The 25407-nt window shown below is 44.7% G+C and overlaps 1 protein-coding gene across 1 annotated transcript in view; it reads right to left on the bottom strand.

Moving 5' to 3' along the window:
* The window catches only part of KLHL4 (kelch like family member 4), a 351644-nt gene that overhangs the window by 28909 nt on the left and 297328 nt on the right, over positions 1-25407 (bottom strand). The window contains exon 7 of the mRNA XM_073642176.1: positions 5884-6108. Coding sequence (XP_073498277.1) covers positions 5884-6108 — 225 coding nt within the window. The remainder of the gene's footprint in view (positions 1-5883; positions 6109-25407) is intronic.

Here is a 25407-nt window from a genome sequence, read left to right as displayed (position 1 = left end):
CCAGACAACACTCCATTAGTCGTTGGAAGGTTCCCGGTGCGTTGCAGAGTCCGAACGGCATGCAGGTGAACTCGCTAAGTCCCATCGGGGTGGTGAATGCGGTCTTCTCCCGGTCCGCCTCTGCTACAGGAACCTGCCAGTACCCGCTAGTGAGATCCAAGGTAGAGAAGAATTTAGCAGATCTTAAAGCAGCCAATGACTCCTCTATCCTTGGTAAGGGGTACGCATCCTTGTGTGTGATACGATTGATTTTCCGGTAATCTACACACATCCTCATGGTGTTGTCTTTCTTTCGGACTAAGACTAGTGGAGCTGCCCAGGGGCTACAGCTATCCCTGATCACCCCAACCTCCTTCATGTCTCTAAGCATCCCCTTGGCGTGTTGGTAGTGGGCAGGGGGTACGGGTCGATACCTCTCTTTTATAGGAGGATGGTCTCCCGTGGGGATGTGGTGTTCTACCCCCTTGACTCGCCCGAAGTCTAACGGGTGTTTACTGAACACTCTCTCGTACTCCTGAACCACCCGATAGACTCCTTGTTTCTGGTGTGCGGGAGTGGAGTCAGTACCCAGATGTAGTTGCTGACACCAGTCCTCCATGTTTTTCTTAGAGCCGTTACCTTCCTCCGGGTGAGATGGAGGCAAGGGTTCTACAGATTGTATAGAATTTTGGTTAATGGTATATAATTTGGCTAGCGTGGCATACCGGGGCAGGTACACTTCCCTCTCCCCGATATTTATTATGCGAACGGGCACCCTCCCATGGCGTACATCAACCACCCCCCGTGCTGTCAAAATGGTGGGCCTACTGTCCGAGTAAACTGGTTTTACCATTGCCTGGTAATCTCTACCTCTCAGACCAATAGCTGCCCGGCACCAAATCATCATTTCACTTTTTGGGGGCATGGCAATAGGAAAAGGGTCACACATTCTTACGCTACCAATCTCACCGCCGGAGAGTTCCACCTGTTGCCGTCGCATCAGTGCCCGGATCTCTTTCTGGAGCACCCGCTGCTCGCCGGAGCTGGCGTTCTTGGCAACCTGCTGTAAAAGGAAAATCACCTCTGCAAGACAATTTTCAATTACATTAGTTCCTAGAGTTATTTTTGGGTGACTCTCATGTTTGTCAATATCTACAATGATCAGTCCCTGTGCTGCCAGTTCGACTCTACCGATTTTGATGGTCACCTCTTTAAATCCGATCTGTGGCACGGGCTGGCCATTGCTGGCGATGATACTCAAGTCGTCGTCAGGGTAGCGGGTAATATCCGAGTCATTCCAGTACTGCTTAAAGAGCACGTACGGGATGGTGGTGACCTGTGACCCGGTGTCCAGTAGGGCACTCATGGGAATGCCATCCAGTACCACAGGCAAGACTGGACGTCCTCCCACATATCTGTGGCGCCAGTTCGATGGGCCTGGTGATCTTTTTCCTGGGGGTTGGCCCTCTACCCCAGGTTGTGCCCGTTTAAAGAACAGTACCTTGCCATATGTCCAGGTTGATTGCAGCGGCGGCAGATGGGTCGTCCGTCCTCGCTGTATCGGTCACTGGGTCTTCCTCTGGCCGGTGGGGTCCTCCTTGGTCGACGCCACGGGATGTCCTCCGGTCCGGATGCCAGCTGGATCTTCCCTGGGGTGGAAGCCTGTAAAGACTGCACAGTTCGGGTTAGCGCAGCAACGCTCTTAGCTAGCTCTTGGACCTGATGGTGTAGGTCTGGAGCCGGGTCATTGTCCAAAGCCTGCGCATCAGCTCCCACAGGCCCTGCCGACAAGGGCGCCGCCTCCTGGTGGTAAGTGATAGCAGGGCGCTTGTGGGTCACAACGCCACCCGGTGCCGGTTCTCGGAGCACCCGGATGGCTCTGTCCTTGAACTGTGCAAAGCCCAGATGGGGATCCTGTAAGGCCATTGCCCGCAACTGGGTTCGGTGGGTATTACAATACAGTCCCTCTATAAACTGTTCGGTCAACAGCCTGTCCTCGTTTCCCACTCCATCAGGGTCGGTCTGCTTAATGGCCCTCAGGGCCTCTTGTAGGTTTAGTGCATAGTCCCTTATACTCTCATGCGCTCGCTGCTTGCACCCGTAGAATCTAAGCTTAATCTCGGCTGAGGTGCGGGTATCAAAGGTGTCCTTCAGCCGGGTTAGTATCCCTGCGACAGTCTTCCTCCCAGGTGGCCAGGATTTTACTTCCCTTTTGGCTGCCCCGGTTAGTTGGGCCACCAGGATGCTCACTTTTTGCTCTTCTGTGAGGGGGTACACCTGGAAGAGGCTATCCAGCTTTTCTCTAAAGTCATGCAGGGTATGTGACTCCCCTGAGTACTGGGGTAGCCAAGCTGCTCCCGGGATATAGGGCATGGTGAAGGGCATAACTGCAGCAGCGGTAGCGCTGGCGGGGGTTGAGGCAGTGAAGCTCTCCTCCGTATCCGACATCTTCCTCCCCCCTAGTGGACCGTGGCCTACCTTGCGATGATCCTGTTCCGTAGGCCGCGGCTCCGCAGTGGATCGTCAGGGTTGAGGACCTTCCGTCGCGCTCCTGTGACGTCGGCGTCTGCTGGGCTCCTTCCAGGACCTTACGCAACGTCCGGACGTGAGGCGGGGCTTCAGTTCTCGCGCGCTTTCGGAGTCCACGCCCCTCTTCTTCCCGCGTGGCGTCCTCAAGATGGCGTCCAATGGCGGGAAAACTCCACGGATGGCGGGAAGAAGGCAGAAGATGGCGCCGGATGGCGGGAAACTTCACCGATGGCGGGAAGAAGGCTGAAGATGGCGCCGGATGGCGGGAATCTTCACCACAGGTAAGTTTGAAAAGTCTCTTTTTCAGGCACGCAGTACCCGGTGGTTGCGGGCACGAAATCCTGCCGACTACGCCAAAGTTGACGCGCCCCTGGGCCTGTGTCGCGCTGCGTTGCGCACGCGGGAGCTTACCCGGAGCCGGATCTCTTGAGGGTTGTAGTCTCGTGGCGGTGACCCGGTCCGTGCCCAGGGAGTCAAACTGAGCGGCGATGTAACAGCGGTAGATGCAGGACGACTACGCCACCCGTTGAATGCAGCTATGGAGCTGCCGCTGCAGGACAGTCCGCTGAGGCCGGTGGATGGATGGTGCAGCGTAGATGGTATAACCCCCAACGGGAGGGGTATGGCCTCAGGGCAGCAGATGTGGATGATGGGGGTAGCACGAACCACTCAGAGACGGTGCGGTGTAATTCAGGGTCTTTACTGGTAACAACGATAGACCCTCCCGGAGTACTTGCTAGTGAACGGGGCCTGGTCAGTCCTTGAGCAGATGGGATCTCCCCTGGCCAGGCGGAGTTGTAGGCCTCCCAAACTGACTGTACTCTTCTGGCTACCTTGCTAGAAGCGGATATAAGTAGCCCACGTCCCTGAGTGTACCGTGTGGTGCTCACCCGTATGGCCGGTGACTCGGGGCCTTCTAATGGCTTCCGCTCCACGATGGCGGTGCTGGTCCCACGCGTGTGACCGTGCCTTCGGGTTTCTGGGCCTGAGGACCTGAAATCCCCTGCCTGACGGATTCTGCTGCTGGGTAGGAGTTAGTCCCCACAGCCTCGGACGCCGGGTCCGGTAAGAAAGCTTCTCAGTCAGGGCGAGCTCTGCAGCTGCCAGCCCCTGACTTGTAGTAGTATTGCTCCCAATGAGCTTCTGCTGTTTCTTCCTATGCTGCTTCTCTGTCTCTACTCTCCTTGACTGACTAACCCTGCCTCAGCCCAGGGTTTATACAGGGGAAGTTCTTCCCCTCCCAAGACTGGGCAGGAGGTGTGGCATGCACAGGATCCCTGACCAAAGGACCTCCCACCTGCTCTCAGACATAACATTACATTACTGTGGAAAACCAGACCCCTGGGGTGCCACACATCTATGGAGAGGATGATACAAAGTAACAACCGGAAGAGAGGAAGTAACAAAGGGGCAAGGAGGAAGTAACAAAGGGGCAAGGAAGAAGTAACAAAGGGGCAAGGAGGAAGTAACAAAGGGACAAGGAGCAAGTAACAAAGGGGCAAGGAGGAAGTAACAAAGGGGCAAGGAGGAAGTAACAAAGGGGCAAGGAGGAAGTAACAAGGGGGCAAGGAAGAAGTAAAAAAGGGGCAAGGAGGAAGTAACAAAGGGGCAAGGAGGAAGTAACAAAGGGACAAGGAGCAAGTAACAAAGGGGCAAGGAGCAAGTAACAAAGGGGCAAGGAGGAAGTAACAAAGGGGCAAGGAGGAAGTAACAAAGGGGCAAGGAGGCAGCAACAGCACTGCTGATGATAGGATTAGATACAGCTCAGCACACAGTACCACACAGGATGGGATTAGATACACAGCTCAGCAGACAGTATCACACAGGATGGGATTTGATACACAGCTCAGCAGACAGTATCACACAGGATAGGATTAGATACACAGCTCAGCAGACGGTATCACACAGGATGGGATTAGATACCCGACTCAGCAGACAGTATCACACAGGAGAGGATTAGATACAGCTCAGCACACAGTATCACACAGGATGGGATTTGATACACAGCTCAGCAGACGGTATCACACAGGATAGGATTAGATACACGGCTCAGCAGACAGTATCACACAGGATAGGATTAGATACAAGGCTCAGCAGACAGCATCACACAGGATAGGATTAGATACACAGCTCAGCAGACAGTATCACACAGGAGAGGATTAGATACACGGCTCAGCAGACAGTATCACACAGGATAGGATTAGATACCCGACTCAGCAGACAGTATCACACAGGAGAGGATTAGATACAGCTCAGCAGACAGTATCACACAGGATAGGATTAGATACAAGGCTCAGCAGACAGTATCACACAGGATAGGATTAGATACACAGCTCATCAGACAGTATCACACAGGAGAGGATTAGATACACAGCTCAGCGGACAGTATCACACAGGATAGGATTAGATACACGGCTCAGCAGACAGTATCACACGGGATAGGATTAGACACACGGCTCAGCAGACAGTATCACACAGGATAGGATTAGATACACAGCTCAGCAGACAGCATCACACAGGATAGGATTAGATACACAGCTCAGCAGACAGCATCACACAGGATAGGATTAGATACACGGCTCAGCAGACAGCATCACACAGGATAGGATTAGATACACGGCTCAGCAGACAGTATCACACAGGAGAGGATTAGATACACTGCTCAGCAGACAGTATCACACAGGAGAGGATTAGATACACTGCTCAGCAGACAGTATCACATAGGATAGGATTAGATACACGGCTCAGCAGACAGCATCACACAGGATAGGATTAGATACATGGCTCAGCAGACAGTATCACACAGGATAGGATTAGATACACGGCTCAGCAGACAGTATCACACAGGAGAGGATTAGATACACTGCTCAGCAGACAGTATCACATAGGATAGGATTAGATACACGTCTCAGCAGACCGTATCACACAGGATAGCATTAGATACACGGCTCAGCAGACAGTACCACACAGGATAGGATTAGATACACGGCTCAGCAGTTGGTATGACACAGGAGAGGATTAAGCGCGGCAGCTCAGCAGTCAGTATCACACACTATGGGCTTAGATACAGCAGCTAAGCAGTAGACTGCCTCTTAAAAAGTCTTTACTCACTCAATGTGACATCAGACTGCTGAATCCTCACAATGTGCACTGCTCGCACTGTCACTATCCCCCTGTATTCGCCATGAAAGTGAGGAGTCACCTGACTGCCGACTACATTCTCATCCAATTCTCTCAGTAAAAATTTAAGAGAAGTGGATCACAATCTGAATTCAGGAGAATCATAATGGTGTGCACATGGCACACTGTCACGATTCGGGGTCAGCAGACCTATTCTTTTATTCTCTGGGCATTGTGCAAGTTGCGCGCTCTTACCCAGTCCGTGCCGGTGGGTTGACATTGGGGGCATAATTGTCCACACTTGGTTGATAGGGTTGAAGCACTCCACAGTATTCGACGTCTTGAGTCCGTCTCGTCCTCCAACCACATAGAGCTTGTTATCGATCACCGCCACCCCGAACTGCAGGCGCCGACCATTCATGGTGCTGACCTGGATCCAGCTGTTGGTCCTCAGGTCGTACTTCTCGATCGTTGTGGCCCCTACAGCACATAAAGGGCTTTATCATTGTGTGAATGAGCAGAGCTGAGCGTGAGGCAGCAGAACCCGCAGCAGATCTCCATCCAGGTCATGTGTGATATTAATAAGTCATCTGTAATCCTGGTATTACACCATCGATTATTATCAGCCTGAGCTCGTCCTGTTCCCTCTGCTGCTCTCCTGTGTCTGCCGACTCACTGCTACAGCCGAGACAACGGCGCAGTGACTGCACCAGCTGAATAGTGAGTGCAGCTCTGGAGTATAATACAGGATGTAACTCAGGATCAGTAATGTAATGTATGTACACAGTGACTGCACCAGCTGAATAGCGAGTGCAGCTCTGGGGTATAATACAGGATGTAACTCAGGATCAGTAATGTATGTACACAGTGACTGCACCAGCAGAATAGTGAGTGCAGCTCTGGGGTATAATACAGGATGTAACTCAGGATCAGTAATGTATGTACACAGTGACAGCACCAGCAGAATAGTGAGTGCAGCTCTGGAGAATAATACAGGATGTAACTCAGGATCAGTAATGTATGTACACAGTGACTGCACCAGCAGAATAGTGAGTGCAGCTCTGGAGTATAATACAGGATGTAACTCAGGATCAGTAATGTATGTACACAGTGACTGCACCAGCAGAATAGTGAGTGCAGCTCTGGGGTATAATACAGGATGTAACTCAGGATCAGTAATGTAATGTATGTGCACAGTGACTGCACCAGCAGAATAGTGAGTGCAGCTCTGGGGTATAATACAGGATGTAACTCAGGATCAGTAATGTAATGTATGTACACAGTGACTGCACCAGCAGAATAGTGAGTGCAGCTCTGGAGTATAATACAGGATGTAACTCAGGATCAGTAATGTAATGTATGTACACAATGACTGCACCAGCAGAATAGTGAGTGCAGCTCTGGAGTATAATACAGGAGGTAACTCAGGATCAGTAATGTAATGTATGTACACAGTGACTGCACCAGCAGAATAATGAGTGCAGCTCTGGAGTATAATACAGGATGTAACTCAGGATCAGTAATGTAATGTATGTACACAGTGACTGCACCAGCCGAATAGTGAGTGCAGCTCTGAAGTATAATACAGGATGTAACTCAGGATCAGTAATGTAATGGATGTACATAGTGACTGCACCAGCAGAATAGTGAGTGCAGCTCTGGAGTATAATACAGGATGTAACTCAGGATCAGTAATGTAGTGTATGTACATAGTGACTGCACCAGCAGAATAGTGAGTGCAGCTCTGGAGTATAATGCAGGATGTAACTCAGGATCAGTAATGTAATGTATGTACACAGTGACTGCACCAGCAGAATAGTGAGTGCAGCTCTGGAGTATAATACAGGATGTAACTCAGGATCAGTAATGTAATGTATGTACACAGTGACTGCACCAGCAGAATAGTGAGTGCAGCTCTGGGGTATAATACAGGATGTAACTCAGGATCAGTAATGTAATGTATGTACACAGTGACTGCACCAGCAGAATAGTGAGTGCAGCTCTGGGGTATAATACAGGATGTAACTCAGGATCAGTAATGTAATGTATGTGCACAGTGACTGCACCAGCAGAATAGTGAGTGCAGCTCTGGAGTATAATACAGGATGTAACTCAGGATCAGTAATGTAATGTATGTACACAATGACTGCACCAGCAGAATAGTGAGTGCAGCTCTGGAGTATAATACAGGATGTAACTCAGGATCAGTAATGTAATGTATGTACACAGTGACTGCACCAGCAGAATAGTGAGTGCAGCTCTGGGGTATAATACAGGATGTAACTCAGGATCAGTAATGTAATGTATGTACACAGTGACTGCACCAGCAGAATAGTGAGTGCAGCTCTGGGGTATAATACAGGATGTAACTCAGGATCAGTAATGTAATGTATGTGCACAGTGACTGCACCAGCAGAATAGTGAGTGCAGCTCTGGAGTATAATACAGGATGTAACTCAGGATCAGTAATGTAATGTATGTACACAATGACTGCACCAGCAGAATAGTGAGTGCAGCTCTGGAGTATAATACAGGAGGTAACTCAGGATCAGTAATGTCATGTATGTACACAGTGACTGCACCAGCAGAATAGTGAGTGCAGCTCTGGAGTATAATACAGGATGTAACTCAGGATCAGTAATGTAATGTATGTACACAGTGACTGCACCAGCCGAATAGTGAGTGCAGCTCTGAAGTATAATACAGGATGTAACTCAGGATCAGTAATGTAATGGATGTACATAGTGACTGCACCAGCAGAATAGTGAGTGCAGCTCTGGAGTATAATACAGGAGGTAACTCAGGATCAGTAATGTCATGTATGTACACAGTGACTGCACCAGCAGAATAGTGAGTGCAGCTCTGGAGTATAATACAGGATGTAACTCAGGATCAGTAATGTAGTGTATGTACATAGTGACTGCACCAGCAGAATAGTGAGTGCAGCTCTGGAGTATAATGCAGGATGTAACTCAGGATCAGTAATGTAGTGTATGTACATAGTGACTGCACCAGCAGAATAGTGAGTGCAGCTCTGGAGTATAATGCAGGATGTAACTCAGGATCAGTAATGTAATGTATGTACACAGTGACTGCACCAGCAGAATAGTGAGTGCAGCTCTGGAGTATAATACAGGATGTAACTCAGGATCAGTAATGTAATGTATGTACACAGTGACTGCACCAGCCGAATAGTGAGTGCAGCTCTGAAGTATAATACAGGATGTAACTCAGGATCAGTAATGTAATGGATGTACATAGTGACTGCACCAGCAGAATAGTGAGTGCAGCTCTGGAGTATAATACAGGAGGTAACTCAGGATCAGTAATGTCATGTATGTACACAGTGACTGCACCAGCAGAATAGTGAGTGCAGCTCTGGAGTATAATACAGGATGTAACTCAGGATCAGTAATGTAGTGTATGTACATAGTGACTGCACCAGCAGAATAGTGAGTGCAGCTCTGGAGTATAATGCAGGATGTAACTCAGGATCAGTAATGTAATGTATGTACACAGTGACTGCACCAGCAGAATAGTGAGTGCAGCTCTGGAGTATAATACAGGATGTAACTCAGGATCAGTAATGTAATGTAAGTACACAGTGACTGCACCAGCAGAATAGTGATTGCAGCTCTGAAGTATAATACAGGATGTAACTCAGGATCAGTAATGTAATGTATGTATACAGTGACTGCACCAGCAGAATAGTGAGTGCAGCTCTGGGGTATAATACAGGATGTAACTCAGGATCAGTAATATAATGTATGTACACAGTGATTGCACCAGCAGAATAGTGAGTGCAGCTCTGGAGTATAATACAGGATGTAACTCAGGATCAGTAATGTAGTGTATGTACATAGTGACTGCACCAGCAGAATAGTGAGTGCAGCTCTGGAGTATAATACAGGATGTAACTCAGGATCAGTAATGTAATGTATGTACACAGTGACTGCACCAGCAGAATAGTGAGTGCAGCTCTGGAGTATAATACAGGATGTAACTCAGGATCAGTAATGTAATGTATGTACACAGTGACTGCACCAGCAGAATAGTGAGTGCAGCTCTGGGGTATAATACAGGATGTAACTCAGGATCAGTAATGTAATGTATGTACACAGTGACTGCACCAGCAGAATAGTGAGTGCAGCTCTGGGGTATAATACAGGATGTAACTCAGGATCAGTAATGTAATGTATGTGCACAGTGACTGCACCAGCAGAATAGTGAGTGCAGCTCTGGAGTATAATACAGGATGTAACTCAGGATCAGTAATGTAATGTATGTACACAATGACTGCACCAGCAGAATAGTGAGTGCAGCTCTGGAGTATAATACAGGAGGTAACTCAGGATCAGTAATGTCATGTATGTACACAGTGACTGCACCAGCAGAATAGTGAGTGCAGCTCTGGAGTATAATACAGGATGTAACTCAGGATCAGTAATGTAATGTATGTACACAGTGACTGCACCAGCAGAATAGTGAGTGCAGCTCTGGAGTATAATACAGGATGTAACTCAGGATCAGTAATGTAATGTATGTACACAGTGACTGCACCAGCAGAATAGTGATTGCAGCTCTGGAGTATAATACAACATGTAACTCAGGATCAGTAATGTAATGTATGTACACAGTGACAGCACCAGCAGAATAGTGAGTGCAGCTCTGGAGTATAATACAGGATGTAACTCAGGATCAGTAATGTAATGTATGTACACAGTGACTGCACCAGCCGAATAGTGAGTGCAGCTCTGAAGTATAATACAGGATGTAACTCAGGATCAGTAATGTAATGGATGTACATAGTGACTGCACCAGCAGAATAGTGAGTGCAGCTCTGGAGTATAATACAGGATGTAACTCAGGATCAGTAATGTAGTGTATGTACATAGTGACTGCACCAGCAGAATAGTGAGTGCAGCTCTGGAGTATAATGCAGGATGTAACTCAGGATCAGTAATGTAATGTATGTACACAGTGACTGCACCAGCAGAATAGTGAGTGCAGCTCTGGAGTATAATACAGGATGTAACTCAGGATCAGTAATGTAATGTAAGTACACAGTGACTGCACCAGCAGAATAGTGATTGCAGCTCTGAAGTATAATACAGGATGTAACTCAGGATCAGTAATGTAATGTATGTATACAGTGACTGCACCAGCAGAATAGTGAGTGCAGCTCTGGGGTATAATACAGGATGTAACTCAGGATCAGTAATATAATGTATGTACACAGTGATTGCACCAGCAGAATAGTGAGTGCAGCTCTGGAGTATAATACAGGATGTAACTCAGGATCAGTAATGTAATGTATGTACAAAGTGACTGCACCAGCAGAATAGTGAGTGCAGCTCTGGAGAATAATACAGGATGTAACTTAAAATCAGTAATGTAATGTATGTACACAGTGACTGCACAAGCTGAATAGTGAGTGCAGCTCTGGAGTATAATACAGGATGTAACTCAGGATCAGTAATGTAATGTATGTACACAGTGACTGCACCAGCAGAATAGTGAGTGCAGCTCTGGAGTATAATACAGGATATAATTCAGGATCAGTAATGTAATGTATGTACACAGTGACTGCACCAGCAGAATAGTGAGTGCAGCTCTGGAGTATAATACAGGATATAACTCAGGATCAGTAATGTAATGTATGTACACAGTGACTGCACCAGCAGAATAGTGAGTACAGCTCTGGAGTATAATACAGGATGTAACTCAGGATTAGTAATGTAATGTATGTACACAGTGACTGCACCAGAAGAATAGCGAGTGCAGCTCTGGAGTATAACACAGGATGTAACTCAGGATCAGTAAGGTAATGTATGTACACAGTGACTGCACCAGCAGAATAGTGAGTGCAGCTCTGAAGTATAATACAGGATGTAACTCAGGATCAGTAATGTAATGTATGTACACAGTGACTGCACCAGCAGAATAGTGATTGCAGCTCTGAAGTATAATACAGGATGTAACTCAGGATCAGTAATGTAATGTATGTACACAGTGACTGCACCAGCAGAATAGTGAGTGCAGCTCTAGGGTATAATACCGGATGTAACTCAGGATCAGTAATGTAATGTATGTACACAGTGATTGCACCAGCAGAATAGTGAGTGCAGCTCTGGAGTATAATACAGGATGTAACTCAGGATCAGTAATGTAATGTATGTACACAGTGACTGCACCAGCAGAATAGTGAGTGCAGCTCTGGAGAATAATACAGGATGTAACTCAGAATCAGTAATGTAATGTATGTACACAGTGACTGCACAAGCTGAATAGTGAGTGCAGCTCTGGAGTATAATACAGGATGTAACTCAGGATCAGTAATGTAATGTATGTACACAGTGACTGCACCAGCAGAATAGTGAGTGCAGCTCTGGAGTATAATACAGGATGTAACTCAGGATCAGTAATGTAATGTATGTACACAGTGACTGCACCAGCAGAATAGTGAGTGCAGCTCTGGAGTATAATACAGGATGTAACTTAGGATCAGTAATGTAATGTATGTACACAGTGACTGCACAAGCTGAATAGTGAGTGCAGCTCTGGAGTATAATACAGGATGTAACTCAGGATCAGTAACGTAATGTATGTACACAGTAACTGCACAAGCTGAATAGTGAGTGCAGCTCTGGAGTATAATACAGGATGTAACTCAGGATCAGTAATGTAATGTATGTACACAGTGACTGCACCAGCAGAATAGTGAGTGCAGCTCTGGAGTATAATACAGGATGTAACTCAGGATTAGTAATGTAATGCATGTACACAGTGACTGCACCAGCAGAATAGTGAGTGCAGCTCTGGAGTATAATACAGGATGTAACTCAGGATCAGTAATGTAGTGTGTGTACACAGTGACTGCACCAGCAGAATAGTGAGTGCAGCTCTGGAGTATAATACAGGAGGTAACTCAGGATCAGTACAGGATCAGTAATGTAATGTATGTACACAGTGACTGCACAAGCTGAATAGTGAGTGCAGCTCTGAAGTATAATACATGATGTAATTCAGGATCAGTAATGTAATGTATGTACACAGTGACTGCACCAGCAGAATAGTGAGTGCTGCTCTGGGGTATAATACAGGAGGTAACTCAGGATCAGTAATATAATGTATATACACAGTGACTGTACCAGCAGAATAGTGAGTGCAGCTCTGGAGTATAATACAGGATGTAACTCAGGATCAGTAATGTAATGTATGTACACAGTGACTCCACCAGCAGAATAGTGAGTGCAGCTCTGGAGTATAATACAGGCTGTAACTCAGGATCAGTAATGTAATGTATGTACACAGTGGCTGCACCAGCAGAATAGTGAGTGCAGCTCTGAAGTATAATACAGGATGTAACTCAGGATCAGTAATGTAATGTATGTACACAGTGACTGCACCAGCAGAATAGTGAGTGCAGCTCTGGGGTATAATACAGGAGGTAACTCAGGATCAGTAATATAATGTATATACACAGTGACTGTACCAGCAGAATAGTGAGTGCAGCTCTGGAGTGTAATACTGGATGTAACTCAGGATCAGTAAGGTAATGTATGTACACAAGTGACTGCACCAGCAGAATAGTGAGTGCCGCTCTGGAGTATAATACAGGATGTAACTCAGGATCAGTAATGTAATGTATGTACACAGTGACTGCACCAGCAGAATAGTGAGTGCAGCTCTGGAGTATAATACAGGATGTAACTCAGGATCAGTAATGTAATGTAATGTATGCACACTGACTGTACCAGCAGAATAGTGAGTGCAGCTCTGGAGTATAATACAGGAGGTAACTCAGGATCAGTAATGTAATGTATGTACACAGTGACTGCACCAGCAGAATAGTGAGTGCAGCTCTGGAGTATAATACCGGAGGTAACTCAGGATCAGTAATGTAATGTATGTACACAAGTGACTGCACCAGCAGAATAGTGAGTGCTGCTCTGGAGTATAATACAAGATGTATCTCAGGATCAGTAATGTAATGTATGTACACAGTGACTCCACCAGCAGAATAGTGAGTGCAGCTCTGGAGTATAATACAGGATGTAACTCAGGATCAGTAATGTAATGTATGTACACAGTGGCTGCACCAGCAGAATAGTGAGTGCAGCTCTGGGGTATAATACAGGAGGTAACTCAGGATCAGTAATATAATGTATATACACAGTGACTGTACCAGCAGAATAGTGAGTGCAGCTCTGAAGTATAATACAGGATGTAACTCAGGATCAGTAATGTAATGCATGTACACAGTGACTGCACCAGCAGAATAGTGAGTGCAGCTCTGGAGTATAATACAGGATGTAACTTAGGATCAGTAATGTAATGTATGTACACAGTGACTGCACAAGCTGAATAGTGAGTGCAGCTCTGGAGTATAATACAGGATGTAACTCAGGATCAGTAACGTAATGTATGTACACAGTAACTGCACAAGCTGAATAGTGAGTGCAGCTCTGGAGTATAATACAGGATGTAACTCAGGATCAGTAATGTAATGTATGTACACAGTGACTGCACCAGCAGAATAGTGAGTGCAGCTCTGGAGTATAATACAGGATGTAACTCAGGATTAGTAATGTAATGCATGTACACAGTGACTGCACCACCAGAATAGTGAGTGCAGCTCTGGAGTATAATACAGGATGTAACTCAGGATCAGTAATGTAATGTATGTACACAGTGACTGCACCAGCAGTATAGTGAGTGCAGCTCTGGAGTATAATACAGGATGTAACTCAGGATCAGTACAGGATCAGTAATGTAATGTATGTACACAGTGACTGCACAAGCTGAATAGTGAGTGCAGCTCTGAAGTATAATACATGATGTAACTCAGGATCAGTAATGTAATGTATGTACACAGTGACTGCACCAGCAGAATAGTGAGTGCTGCTCTGGGGTATAATACAGGAGGTAACTCAGGATCAGTAATGTAATGTATATACACAGTGACTGTACCAGCAGAATAGTGAGTGCAGCTCTGGAGTGTAATACTGGATGTAACTCAGGATCAGTAATGTAATGTATGTACACAAGTGACTGCACCAGCAGAATAGTGAGTGCCGCTCTGGAGTATAATACAGGATGTAACTCAGGATCAGTAATGTAATGTATGTACACAGTGACTCCACCAGCAGAATAGTGAGTGCAGCTCTGGAGTATAATACAGGCTGTAACTCAGGATCAGTAATGTAATGTATGTACACAGTGGCTGCACCAGCAGAATAGTGAGTGCAGCTCTGAAGTATAATACAGGATGTAACTCAGGATCAGTAATGTAATGTATGTACACAGTGACTGCACCAGCAGAATAGTGAGTGCAGCTCTGGGGTATAATACAGGAGGTAACTCAGGATCAGTAATATAATGTATATACACAGTGACTGTACCAGCAGAATAGTGAGTGCAGCTCTGGAGTGTAATACTGGATGTAACTCAGGATCAGTAATGTAATGTATGTACACAAGTGACTGCACCAGCAGAATAGTGAGTGCCGCTCTGGAGTATAATACAGGATGTAACTCAGGATCAGTAATGTAATGTATGTACACAGTGACTGCACCAGCAGAATAGTGAGTGCAGCTCTGGAGTATAATACAGGATGTAACTCAGGATCAGTAATGTAATGTAATGTATGCACACTGACTGTACCAGCAGAATAGTGAGTGCAGCTCTGGAGTATAATACAGGAGGTAACTCAGGATCAGTAATGTAATGTATGTACACACTGACTGTACCAGCAGAATAGTGAGTGCAGCTCTGGAGTATAATACAGGATGTAACTCAGGATCAGTAATGTAATGTAATGTATGCACACTGACTGCACCAGCAGAATAGTGAGTGCAGCTCTGAAGTATAATACAGGAGGTAACTCAGGATCAGTAATGTAATGTATGTACACACTGACTGTACCAGCAGAATAGTGAGTGCAGCTCTGGAGTATAATACAGGAGGTAACTCAGGATCAGTAATGTAATGTATGTACACAGTGACTGCACCAGCAGAAAAGTGAGTGCAGCTCTGGAGTATAATACAGGAGGTAACTCAGGATCAGTAATGTAATGTATGTACACAAGTGACTGCACCAGCAGAATAGTGAGTGCCGCTCTGGAGTATAATACAGGATGTATCTCAGGATCAGTAATGTAATGTATGTACACAGTGACTCCACCAGCAGAATAGTGAGTGCAGCTCTGGAGTATAATACAGGATGTAACTCAGGATCAGTAATGTAATGTATGTACACAGTGGCTGCACCAGCAGAATAGTGAGTGCAGCTCTGGGGTATAATACAGGAGGTAACTCAGGATCAGTAATATAATGTATATACACAGTGACTGTACCAGCAGAATAGTGAGTGCAGCTCTGAAGTATAATACAGGATGTAACTCAGGATCAGTAATGTAATGTATGTACACAGTGACTGCACCAGCAGAATAGTGAGTGCAGCTCTGAAGTATAATACAGGATGTAACTCAGGATCAGTAATGTAATGTATGTACACAGTGACTGCACCAGCAGAATAGTGCGTGCAGCTCTGGGGTATAATACAGGAGGTAACTCAGGATCAGTAATGTAATGTATGTACACAGTGATTCCACCAGCAGAATAGTGAGTGCAGCTCTGGAGTATAATACAGGATGTAACTCAGGATCAGTAATGTAATGTATGTACACAGTGACTGCACCAGCAGAATAGTGAGTGCAGCTCTGGAGTATAATACAGGATGTAACTCAGGATCAGTAATGTAATGTATGTACACAAGTGACTGCACCAGCAGAATAGTGAGTGCCGCTCTGGAGTATAATACAGGATGTAACTCAGGATCAGTAATGTAATGTATGTACACAGTGACTCCACCAGCTGAATAGTGAGTGCAGCTCTGGAGTATAATACAGGATGTAACTCAGGATCAGTAATGTAATGTATGCACACAGTGTCTGCACCAGCAGAATAGTGAGTGCAGCTCTGGAGTATAATACAGGATGTAACTCAGGATCAGTAATGTAATGTAATGTATGCACACTGACTGTACCAGCAGAATAGTGAGTGCAGCTCTGGAGTATAATACAGGAGGTAACTCAGGATCAGTAATGTAATGTATGTACACAGTGACTGCACCAGCAGAATAGTGAGTGCAGCTCTGGAGTATAATACAGGAGGTAACTCAGGATCAGTAATGTATGTACACAAGTGACTGCACCAGCAGAATAGTGAGTGCCGCTCTGGAGTATAATACAGGATGTAACTCAGGATCAGTAATGTAATGTATGTACACAGTGACTGCACCAGCAGAATAGTGAGTGCAGCTCTGAAGTATAATACAGGAGGTAACTCAGGATCAGTAATATAATGTATATACACAGTGACTGTACCAGCAGAATAGTGAGTGCAGCTCTGGAGTGTAATACTGGATGTAACTCAGGATCAGTAATGTAATGTATGTACACAAGTGACTGCACCAGCAGAATAGTGAGTGCCGCTCTGGAGTATAATACAGGATGTAACTCAGGATCAGTAATGTAATGTATGTACACAGTGACTGCACCAGCAGAATAGTGAGTGCAGCTCTGGAGTATAATACAGGATGTAACTCAGGATCAGTAATGTAATGTAATGTATGCACACTGACTGTACCAGCAGAATAGTGAGTGCAGCTCTGGAGTATAATACAGGAGGTAACTCAGGATCAGTAATGTAATGTATGTACACAGTGACTGCACCAGCAGAATAGTGAGTGCAGCTCTGCAGTATAATACAGGAGGTAACTCAGGATCAGTAATGTAATGTATGTACACAAGTGACTGCACCAGCAGAATAGTGAGTGCCGCTCTGGAGTATAATACAGGATGTATCTCAGGATCAGTAATGTAATGTATGTACACAGTGACTCCACCAGCAGAATAGTGAGTGCAGCTCTGGAGTATAATACAGGATGTAACTCAGGATCAGTAATGTAATGTATGTACACAGTGGCTGCACCAGCAGAATAGTGAGTGCAGCTCTGGGGTATAATACAGGAGGTAACTCAGGATCAGTAATATAATGTATATACACAGTGACTGTACCAGCAGAATAGTGAGTGCAGCTCTGAAGTATAATACAGGATGTAACTCAGGATCAGTAATGTAATGTATGTACACAGTGACTGCACCAGCAGAATAGTGAGTGCAGCTCTGAAGTATAATACAGGATGTAACTCAGGATCAGTAATGTAATGTATGTACACAGTGACTGCACCAGCAGAATAGTGCGTGCAGCTCTGGGGTATAATACAGGAGGTAACTCAGGATCAGTAATGTAATGTATGTACACAAGTGACTGCACCAGCAGAATAGTGAGTGCCGCTCTGGAGTATAATACAGGATGTAACACAGGATCAGTAATGTAATGTATGTACACAGTGACTCCACCAGCTGAATAGTGAGTGCAGCTCTGGAGTATAATACAGGATGTAACTCAGGATCAGTAATGTAATGTATGTACACAGTGTCTGCACCAGCAGAATAGTGAGTGCAGCTCTGGAGTATAATACAGGATGTAACTCAGGATCAGTAATGTAATGTAATGTATGCACACTGACTGTACCAGCAGAATAGTGAGTGCAGCTCTGGAGTATAATACAGGAGGTAACTCAGGATCAGTAATGTAATGTATGTACACAGTGACTGCACCAGCAGAATAGTGAGTGCAGCTCTGGAGTATAATACAGGAGGTAACTCAGGATCAGTAATGTATGTACACAAGTGACTGCACCAGCAGAATAGTGAGTGCCGCTCTGGAGTATAATACAGGATGTAACTCAGGATCAGTAATGTAATGTATGTACACAGTGACTGCACCAGCAGAATAGTGAGTGCAGCTCTGAAGTATAATACAGGATGCAACTCAGGATCAGTTATGTAATGTATGTACACAGTGACTGCACCAGCAGAATAGTGAGTGCAGCTCTGGGGTATAATACAGGAGGTAACTCAGGATCAGTAATATAATGTATATACACAGTGACTGTACCAGCAGAATAGTGAGTGCAGCTCTGGAGTGTAATACTGGATGTAACTCAGGATCAGTAATGTAATGTATGTACACAGTGACTGCACCAGCAGAATAGTGAGTGCAGCTCTGGGGTATAATACAGGAGGTAACTCAGGATCAGTAATATAATGTATATACACAGTGACTGTACCAGCAGAATAGTGAGTGCAGCTCTGGAGTGTAATACTGGATGTAACTCAGGATCAGTAATGTAATGTATGTACACAAGTGACTGCACCAGCAGAATAGTGAGTGCCGCTCTGGAGTATAATACAGGATGTATCTCAGGATCAGTAATGTAATGTATGTACACAGTGACTCCACCAGAAGAATAGTGAGTGCAGCTCTGGAGTATAATACAGGATGTAACTCAGGATCAGTAATGTAATGTATGTACACAGTGGCTGCACCAGCAGAATAGTGAGTGCAGCTCTGGGGTATAATACAGGAGGTAACTCAGGATCAGTAATATAATGTATATACACAGTGACTGTACCAGCAGAATAGTGAGTGCAGCTCTGAAGTATAATACAGGATGTAACTCAGGATCAGTAATGTAATGTATGTACACAGTGACTGCACCAGCAGAATAGTGAGTGCAGCTCTGAAGTATAATACAGGATGTAACTCAGGATCAGTAATGTAATGTATGTACACAGTGACTGCACCAGCAGAATAGTGAGTGCAGCTCTGGGGTATAATACAGGAGGTAACTCAGGATCAGTAATATAATGTATATACACAGTGACTGTACCAGCAGAATAGTGAGTGCAGCTCTGGAGTGTAATACTGGATGTAACTCAGGATCAGTAATGTAATGTATGTACACAAGTGACTGCACCAGCAGAATAGTGAGTACCGCTCTGGAGTATAATACAGGATGTAACTCAGGATCAGTAATGTAATGTATGTACACAGTGACTCCACCAGCTGAATAGTGAGTGCAGCTCTGGAGTATAATACAGGATGTAACTCAGGATCAGTAATGTAATGTATGTACACAGTGACTGCACCAGCAGAATAGTGAGTGCAGCTCTGGAGTATAATACAGGATGTAACTCAGGATCAGTAATGTAATGTAATGTATGCACACTGACTGTACCAGCAGAATAGTGAGTGCAGCTCTGGAGTATAATACAGGAGGTAACTCAGGATCAGTAATGTAATGTATGTACACAGTGACTGCACCAGCAGAATAGTGAGTGCAGCTCTGGAGTATAATACAGGAGGTAACTCAGGATCAGTAATGTATGTACACAAGTGACTGCACCAGCAGAATAGTGAGTGCCGCTCTGGAGTATAATACAGGATGTAACTCAGGATCAGTAATGTAATGTATGTACACAGTGACTGCACCAGCAGAATAGTGAGTGCAGCTCTGAAGTATAATACAGGATGCAACTCAGGATCAGTTATGTAATGTATGTACACAGTGACTGCACCAGCAGAATAGTGCGTGCAGCTCTGGGGTATAATACAGGAGGTAACTCAGGATCAGTAATATAATGTATATACACAGTGACTGTACCAGCAGAATAGTGAGTGCAGCTCTGGAGTGTAATACTGGATGTAACTCAGGATCAGTAATGTAATGTATGTACACAAGTGACTGCACCAGCAGAATAGTGAGTGCCGCTCTGGAGTATAATACAGGATGTAACTCAGGATCAGTAATGTAATGTATGTACACAGTGACTCCACCAGCAGAATAGTGAGTGCAGCTCTGGAGTATAATGCAGGGTGTAACTCAGGATCAGTAATGTAATGTATGTACACAGTGACTGCACCAGCAGAATAGTGAGTGCAGCTCTGGAGTATAATACAGGATGTAACTCAGTATCAGTAATGTAATGTATGTACACAGTGACTGCACCAGCAGAATAGTGAGTGCAGCTCTGAAGTATAATACAGGATGTAACTCAGGATCAGTAATGTAATGTATGTACACAGTGACTGCACCAGCAGAATAGTGCGTGCAGCTCTGGGGTATAATACAGGATGTAACTCAGGATCAGTAATGTAATGTATGTACACAGTGACTGCACCAGCAGAATAGTGAGTGCAGCTCTGGAGTATAATACAGGAGGTAACTCAGGATCAGTAATATAATGTATATACACAGTGACTGTACCACCAGAATAGTGAGTGCAGCTCTGGAGTGTAATACTGGATGTAACTCAGGATCAGTAATGTAATGTATGTACACAAGTGACTGCACCAGCAGAATAGTGAGTACCGCTCTGGAGTATAATACAGGATGTAACTCAGGATCAGTAATGTAATGTATGTACACAGTGACTCCACCAGCTGAATAGTGAGTGCAGCTCTGGAGTATAATACAGGATGTAACTCAGGATCAGTAATGTAATGTATGTACACAGTGTCTGCACCAGCAGAATAGTGAGTGCAGCTCTGGAGTATAATACAGGATGTAACTCAGGATCAGTAATGTAATGTAATGTATGCACACTGACTGTACCAGCAGAATAGTGAGTGCAGCTCTGGAGTATAATACAGGAGGTAACTCAGGATCAGTAATGTAATGTATGTACACAGTGACTGCACCAGCAGAATAGTGAGTGCAGCTCTGGAGTATAATACAGGAGGTAACTCAGGATCAGTAATGTATGTACACAAGTGACTGCACCAGCAGAATAGTGAGTGCCGCTCTGGAGTATAATACAGGATGTAACTCAGGATCAGTAATGTAATGTATGTACACAGTGACTGCACCAGCAGAATAGTGAGTGCAGCTCTGAAGTATAATACAGGATGCAACTCAGGATCAGTTATGTAATGTATGTACACAGTGACTGCACCAGCAGAATAGTGAGTGCAGCTCTGGGGTATAATACAGGAGGTAACTCAGGATCAGTAATATAATGTATATACACAGTGACTGTACCAGCAGAATAGTGAGTGCAGCTCTGGAGTGTAATACTGGATGTAACTCAGGATCAGTAATGTAATGTATGTACACAAGTGACTGCACCAGCAGAATAGTGAGTGCCGCTCTGGAGTATAATACAGGATGTATCTCAGGATCAGTAATGTAATGTATGTACACAGTGACTCCACCAGCAGAATAGTGAGTGCAGCTCTGGAGTATAATACAGGATGTAACTCAGGATCAGTAATGTAATGTATGTACACAGTGGCTGCACCAGCAGAATAGTGAGTGCAGCTCTGGGGTATAATACAGGAGGTAACTCAGGATCAGTAATATAATGTATATACACAGTGACTGTACCAGCAGAATAGTGAGTGCAGCTCTGAAGTATAATACAGGATGTAACTCAGGATCAGTAATGTAATGTATGTACACAGTGACTGCACCAGCAGAATAGTGAGTGCAGCTCTGAAGTATAATACAGGATGTAACTCAGGATCAGTAATGTAATGTATGTACACAGTGACTGCACCAGCAGAATAGTGAGTGCAGCTCTGGAGTGTAATACTGGATGTAACTCAGGATCAGTAATGTAATGTATGTACACAAGTGACTGCACCAGCAGAATAGTGAGTACCGCTCTGGAGTATAATACAGGATGTAACTCAGGATCAGTAATGTAATGTATGTACACAGTGACTCCACCAGCTGAATAGTGAGTGCAGCTCTGGAGTATAATACAGGATGTAACTCAGGATCAGTAATGTAATGTATGTACACAGTGACTGCACCAGCAGAATAGTGAGTGCAGCTCTGGAGTATAATACAGGATGTAACTCAGGATCAGTAATGTAATGTACTGTATGCACACTGACTGTACCAGCAGAATAGTGAGTGCAGCTCTGGAGTATAATACAGGAGGTAACTCAGGATCAGTAATGTAATGTATGTACACAGTGACTGCACCAGCAGAATAGTGAGTGCAGCTCTGGAGTATAATACAGGAGGTAACTCAGGATCAGTAATGTATGTACACAAGTGACTGCACCAGCAGAATAGTGAGTGCCGCTCTGGAGTATAATACAGGATGTAACTCAGGATCAGTAATGTAATGTATGTACACAGTGACTGCACCAGCAGAATAGTGAGTGCAGCTCTGAAGTATAATACAGGATGCAACTCAGGATCAGTTATGTAATGTATGTACACAGTGACTGCACCAGCAGAATAGTGAGTGCAGCTCTGGGGTATAATACAGGAGGTAACTCAGGATCAGTAATATAATGTATATACACAGTGACTGTACCAGCAGAATAGTGAGTGCAGCTCTGGAGTGTAATACTGGATGTAACTCAGGATCAGTAATGTAATGTATGTACACAAGTGACTGCACCAGCAGAATAGTGAGTGCCGCTCTGGAGTATAATACAGGATGTAACTCAGGATCAGTAATGTAATGTATGTACACAGTGACTCCACCAGCAGAATAGTGAGTGCAGCTCTGGAGTATAATGCAGGGTGTAACTCAGGATCAGTAATGTAATGTATGTACACAGTGACTGCACCAGCAGAATAGTGAGTGCAGCTCTGGAGTATAATACAGGATGTAACTCAGTATCAGTAATGTAATGTATGTACACAGTGACTGAACCAGCAGAATAGTGAGTGCAGCTCTGGAGTATAATACAGGATGTAACTCAGGATCAGTAATGTAATGTATGTACACAGTGGCTGCACCAGCAGAATAGTGAGTGCAGCTCTGGGGTATAATACAGGAGGTAACTCAGGATCAGTAATATAATGTATATACACAGTGACTGTACCAGCAGAATAGTGAGTGCAGCTCTGAAGTATAATACAGGATGTAACTCAGGATCAGTAATGTAATGTATGTACACAGTGACTGCACCAGCAGAATAGTGAGCGCAGCTCTGGAGTATAATACAGGATGTAACTCAGGATCAGTAATGTAATGTATGTACACAGTGACTGCACCAGCAGAATAGTGAGCGCAGCTCTGGAGTATAATACAGGATGTAACTCAGGATCAGTAATGTAATGTATGTACACAGTGACTGCACCAGCAGAATAGTGCGTGCAGCTCTGGGGTATAATACAGGAGGTAACTCAGGATCAGTAATATAATGTATATACACAGTGACTGTACCACCAGAATAGTGAGTGCAGCTCTGGAGTGTAATACTGGATGTAACTCAGGATCAGTAATGTAATGTATGTACACAGTGACTGCACCAGCAGAATAGTGAGTGCCGCTCTGGAGTATAATACAGGATGTAACTCAGGATCAGTAATGTAATGTATGTACACAGTGACTCCACCAGCTGAATAGTGAGTGCAGCTCTGGAGTATAATACAGGATGTAACTCAGGATCAGTAATGTAATGTATGTACACAGTGTCTGCACCAGCAGAATAGTGAGTGCAGCTCTGGAGTATAATACAGGATGTAACTCAGGATCAGTAATGTAATGTAATGTATGCACACTGACTGTACCAGCAGAATAGTGAGTGCAGCTCTGGAGTATAATACAGGAGGTAACTCAGGATCAGTAATGTAATGTATGTACACAGTGACTGCACCAGCAGAATAGTGAGTGCAGCTCTGGAGTATAATACAGGAGGTAACTCAGGATCAGTAATGTATGTACACAAGTGACTGCACCAGCAGAATAGTGAGTGCCGCTCTGGAGTATAATACAGGATGTAACTCAGGATCAGTAATGTAATGTATGTACACAGTGACTGCACCAGCAGAATAGTGAGTGCAGCTCTGAAGTATAATACTGGATGCAACTCAGGATCAGTTATGTAATGTATGTACACAGTGGCTGCACCAGCAGAATAGTGAGTGCAGCTCTGGGGTATAATACAGGAGGTAACTCAGGATCAGTAATATAATGTATATACACAGTGACTGTACCAGCAGAATAGTGAGTGCAGCTCTGAAGTATAATACAGGATGTAACTCAGGATCAGTAATGTAATGTATGTACACAGTGACTGCACCAGCAGAATAGTGAGTGCAGCTCTGAAGTATAATACAGGATGTAACTCAGGATCAGTAATGTAATGTATGTACACAGTGACTGCACCAGCAGAATAGTGAGTGCAGCTCTGGGGTATAATACAGGAGGTAACTCAGGATCAGTAATATAATGTATATACACAGTGACTGTACCAGCAGAATAGTGAGTGCAGCTCTGGAGTGTAATACTGGATGTAACTCAGGATCAGTAATGTAATGTATGTACACAAGTGACTGCACCAGCAGAATAGTGAGTACCGCTCTGGAGTATAATACAGGATGTAACTCAGGATCAGTAATGTAATGTATGTACACAGTGACTCCACCAGCTGAATAGTGAGTGCAGCTCTGGAGTATAATACAGGATGTAACTCAGGATCAGTAATGTAATGTATGTACACAGTGACTGCACCAGCAGAATAGTGAGTGCAGCTCTGGAGTATAATACAGGATGTAACTCAGGATCAGTAATGTAATGTAATGTATGCACACTGACTGTACCAGCAGAATAGTGAGTGCAGCTCTGGAGTATAATACAGGAGGTAACTCAGGATCAGTAATGTAATGTATGTACACAGTGACTGCACCAGCAGAATAGTGAGTGCAGCTCTGGAGTATAATACAGGAGGTAACTCAGGATCAGTAATGTATGTACACAAGTGACTGCACCAGCAGAATAGTGAGTGCCGCTCTGGAGTATAATACAGGATGTAACTCAGGATCAGTAATGTAATGTATGTACACAGTGACTGCACCAGCAGAATAGTGAGTGCAGCTCTGAAGTATAATACAGG

Source organism: Phyllobates terribilis, unplaced genomic scaffold (assembly GCF_046119375.1).
Source record: "Phyllobates terribilis strain yellow unplaced genomic scaffold, ASM4611937v1 Scaffold_7__3_contigs__length_470593459, whole genome shotgun sequence".
In the NCBI taxonomy this organism is placed as follows: Eukaryota; Metazoa; Chordata; class Amphibia; order Anura; family Dendrobatidae; genus Phyllobates; species Phyllobates terribilis.
Note: the sequence above shows the minus strand (reverse complement) of the source record. Positions and strands in the feature narration are given on the sequence as shown.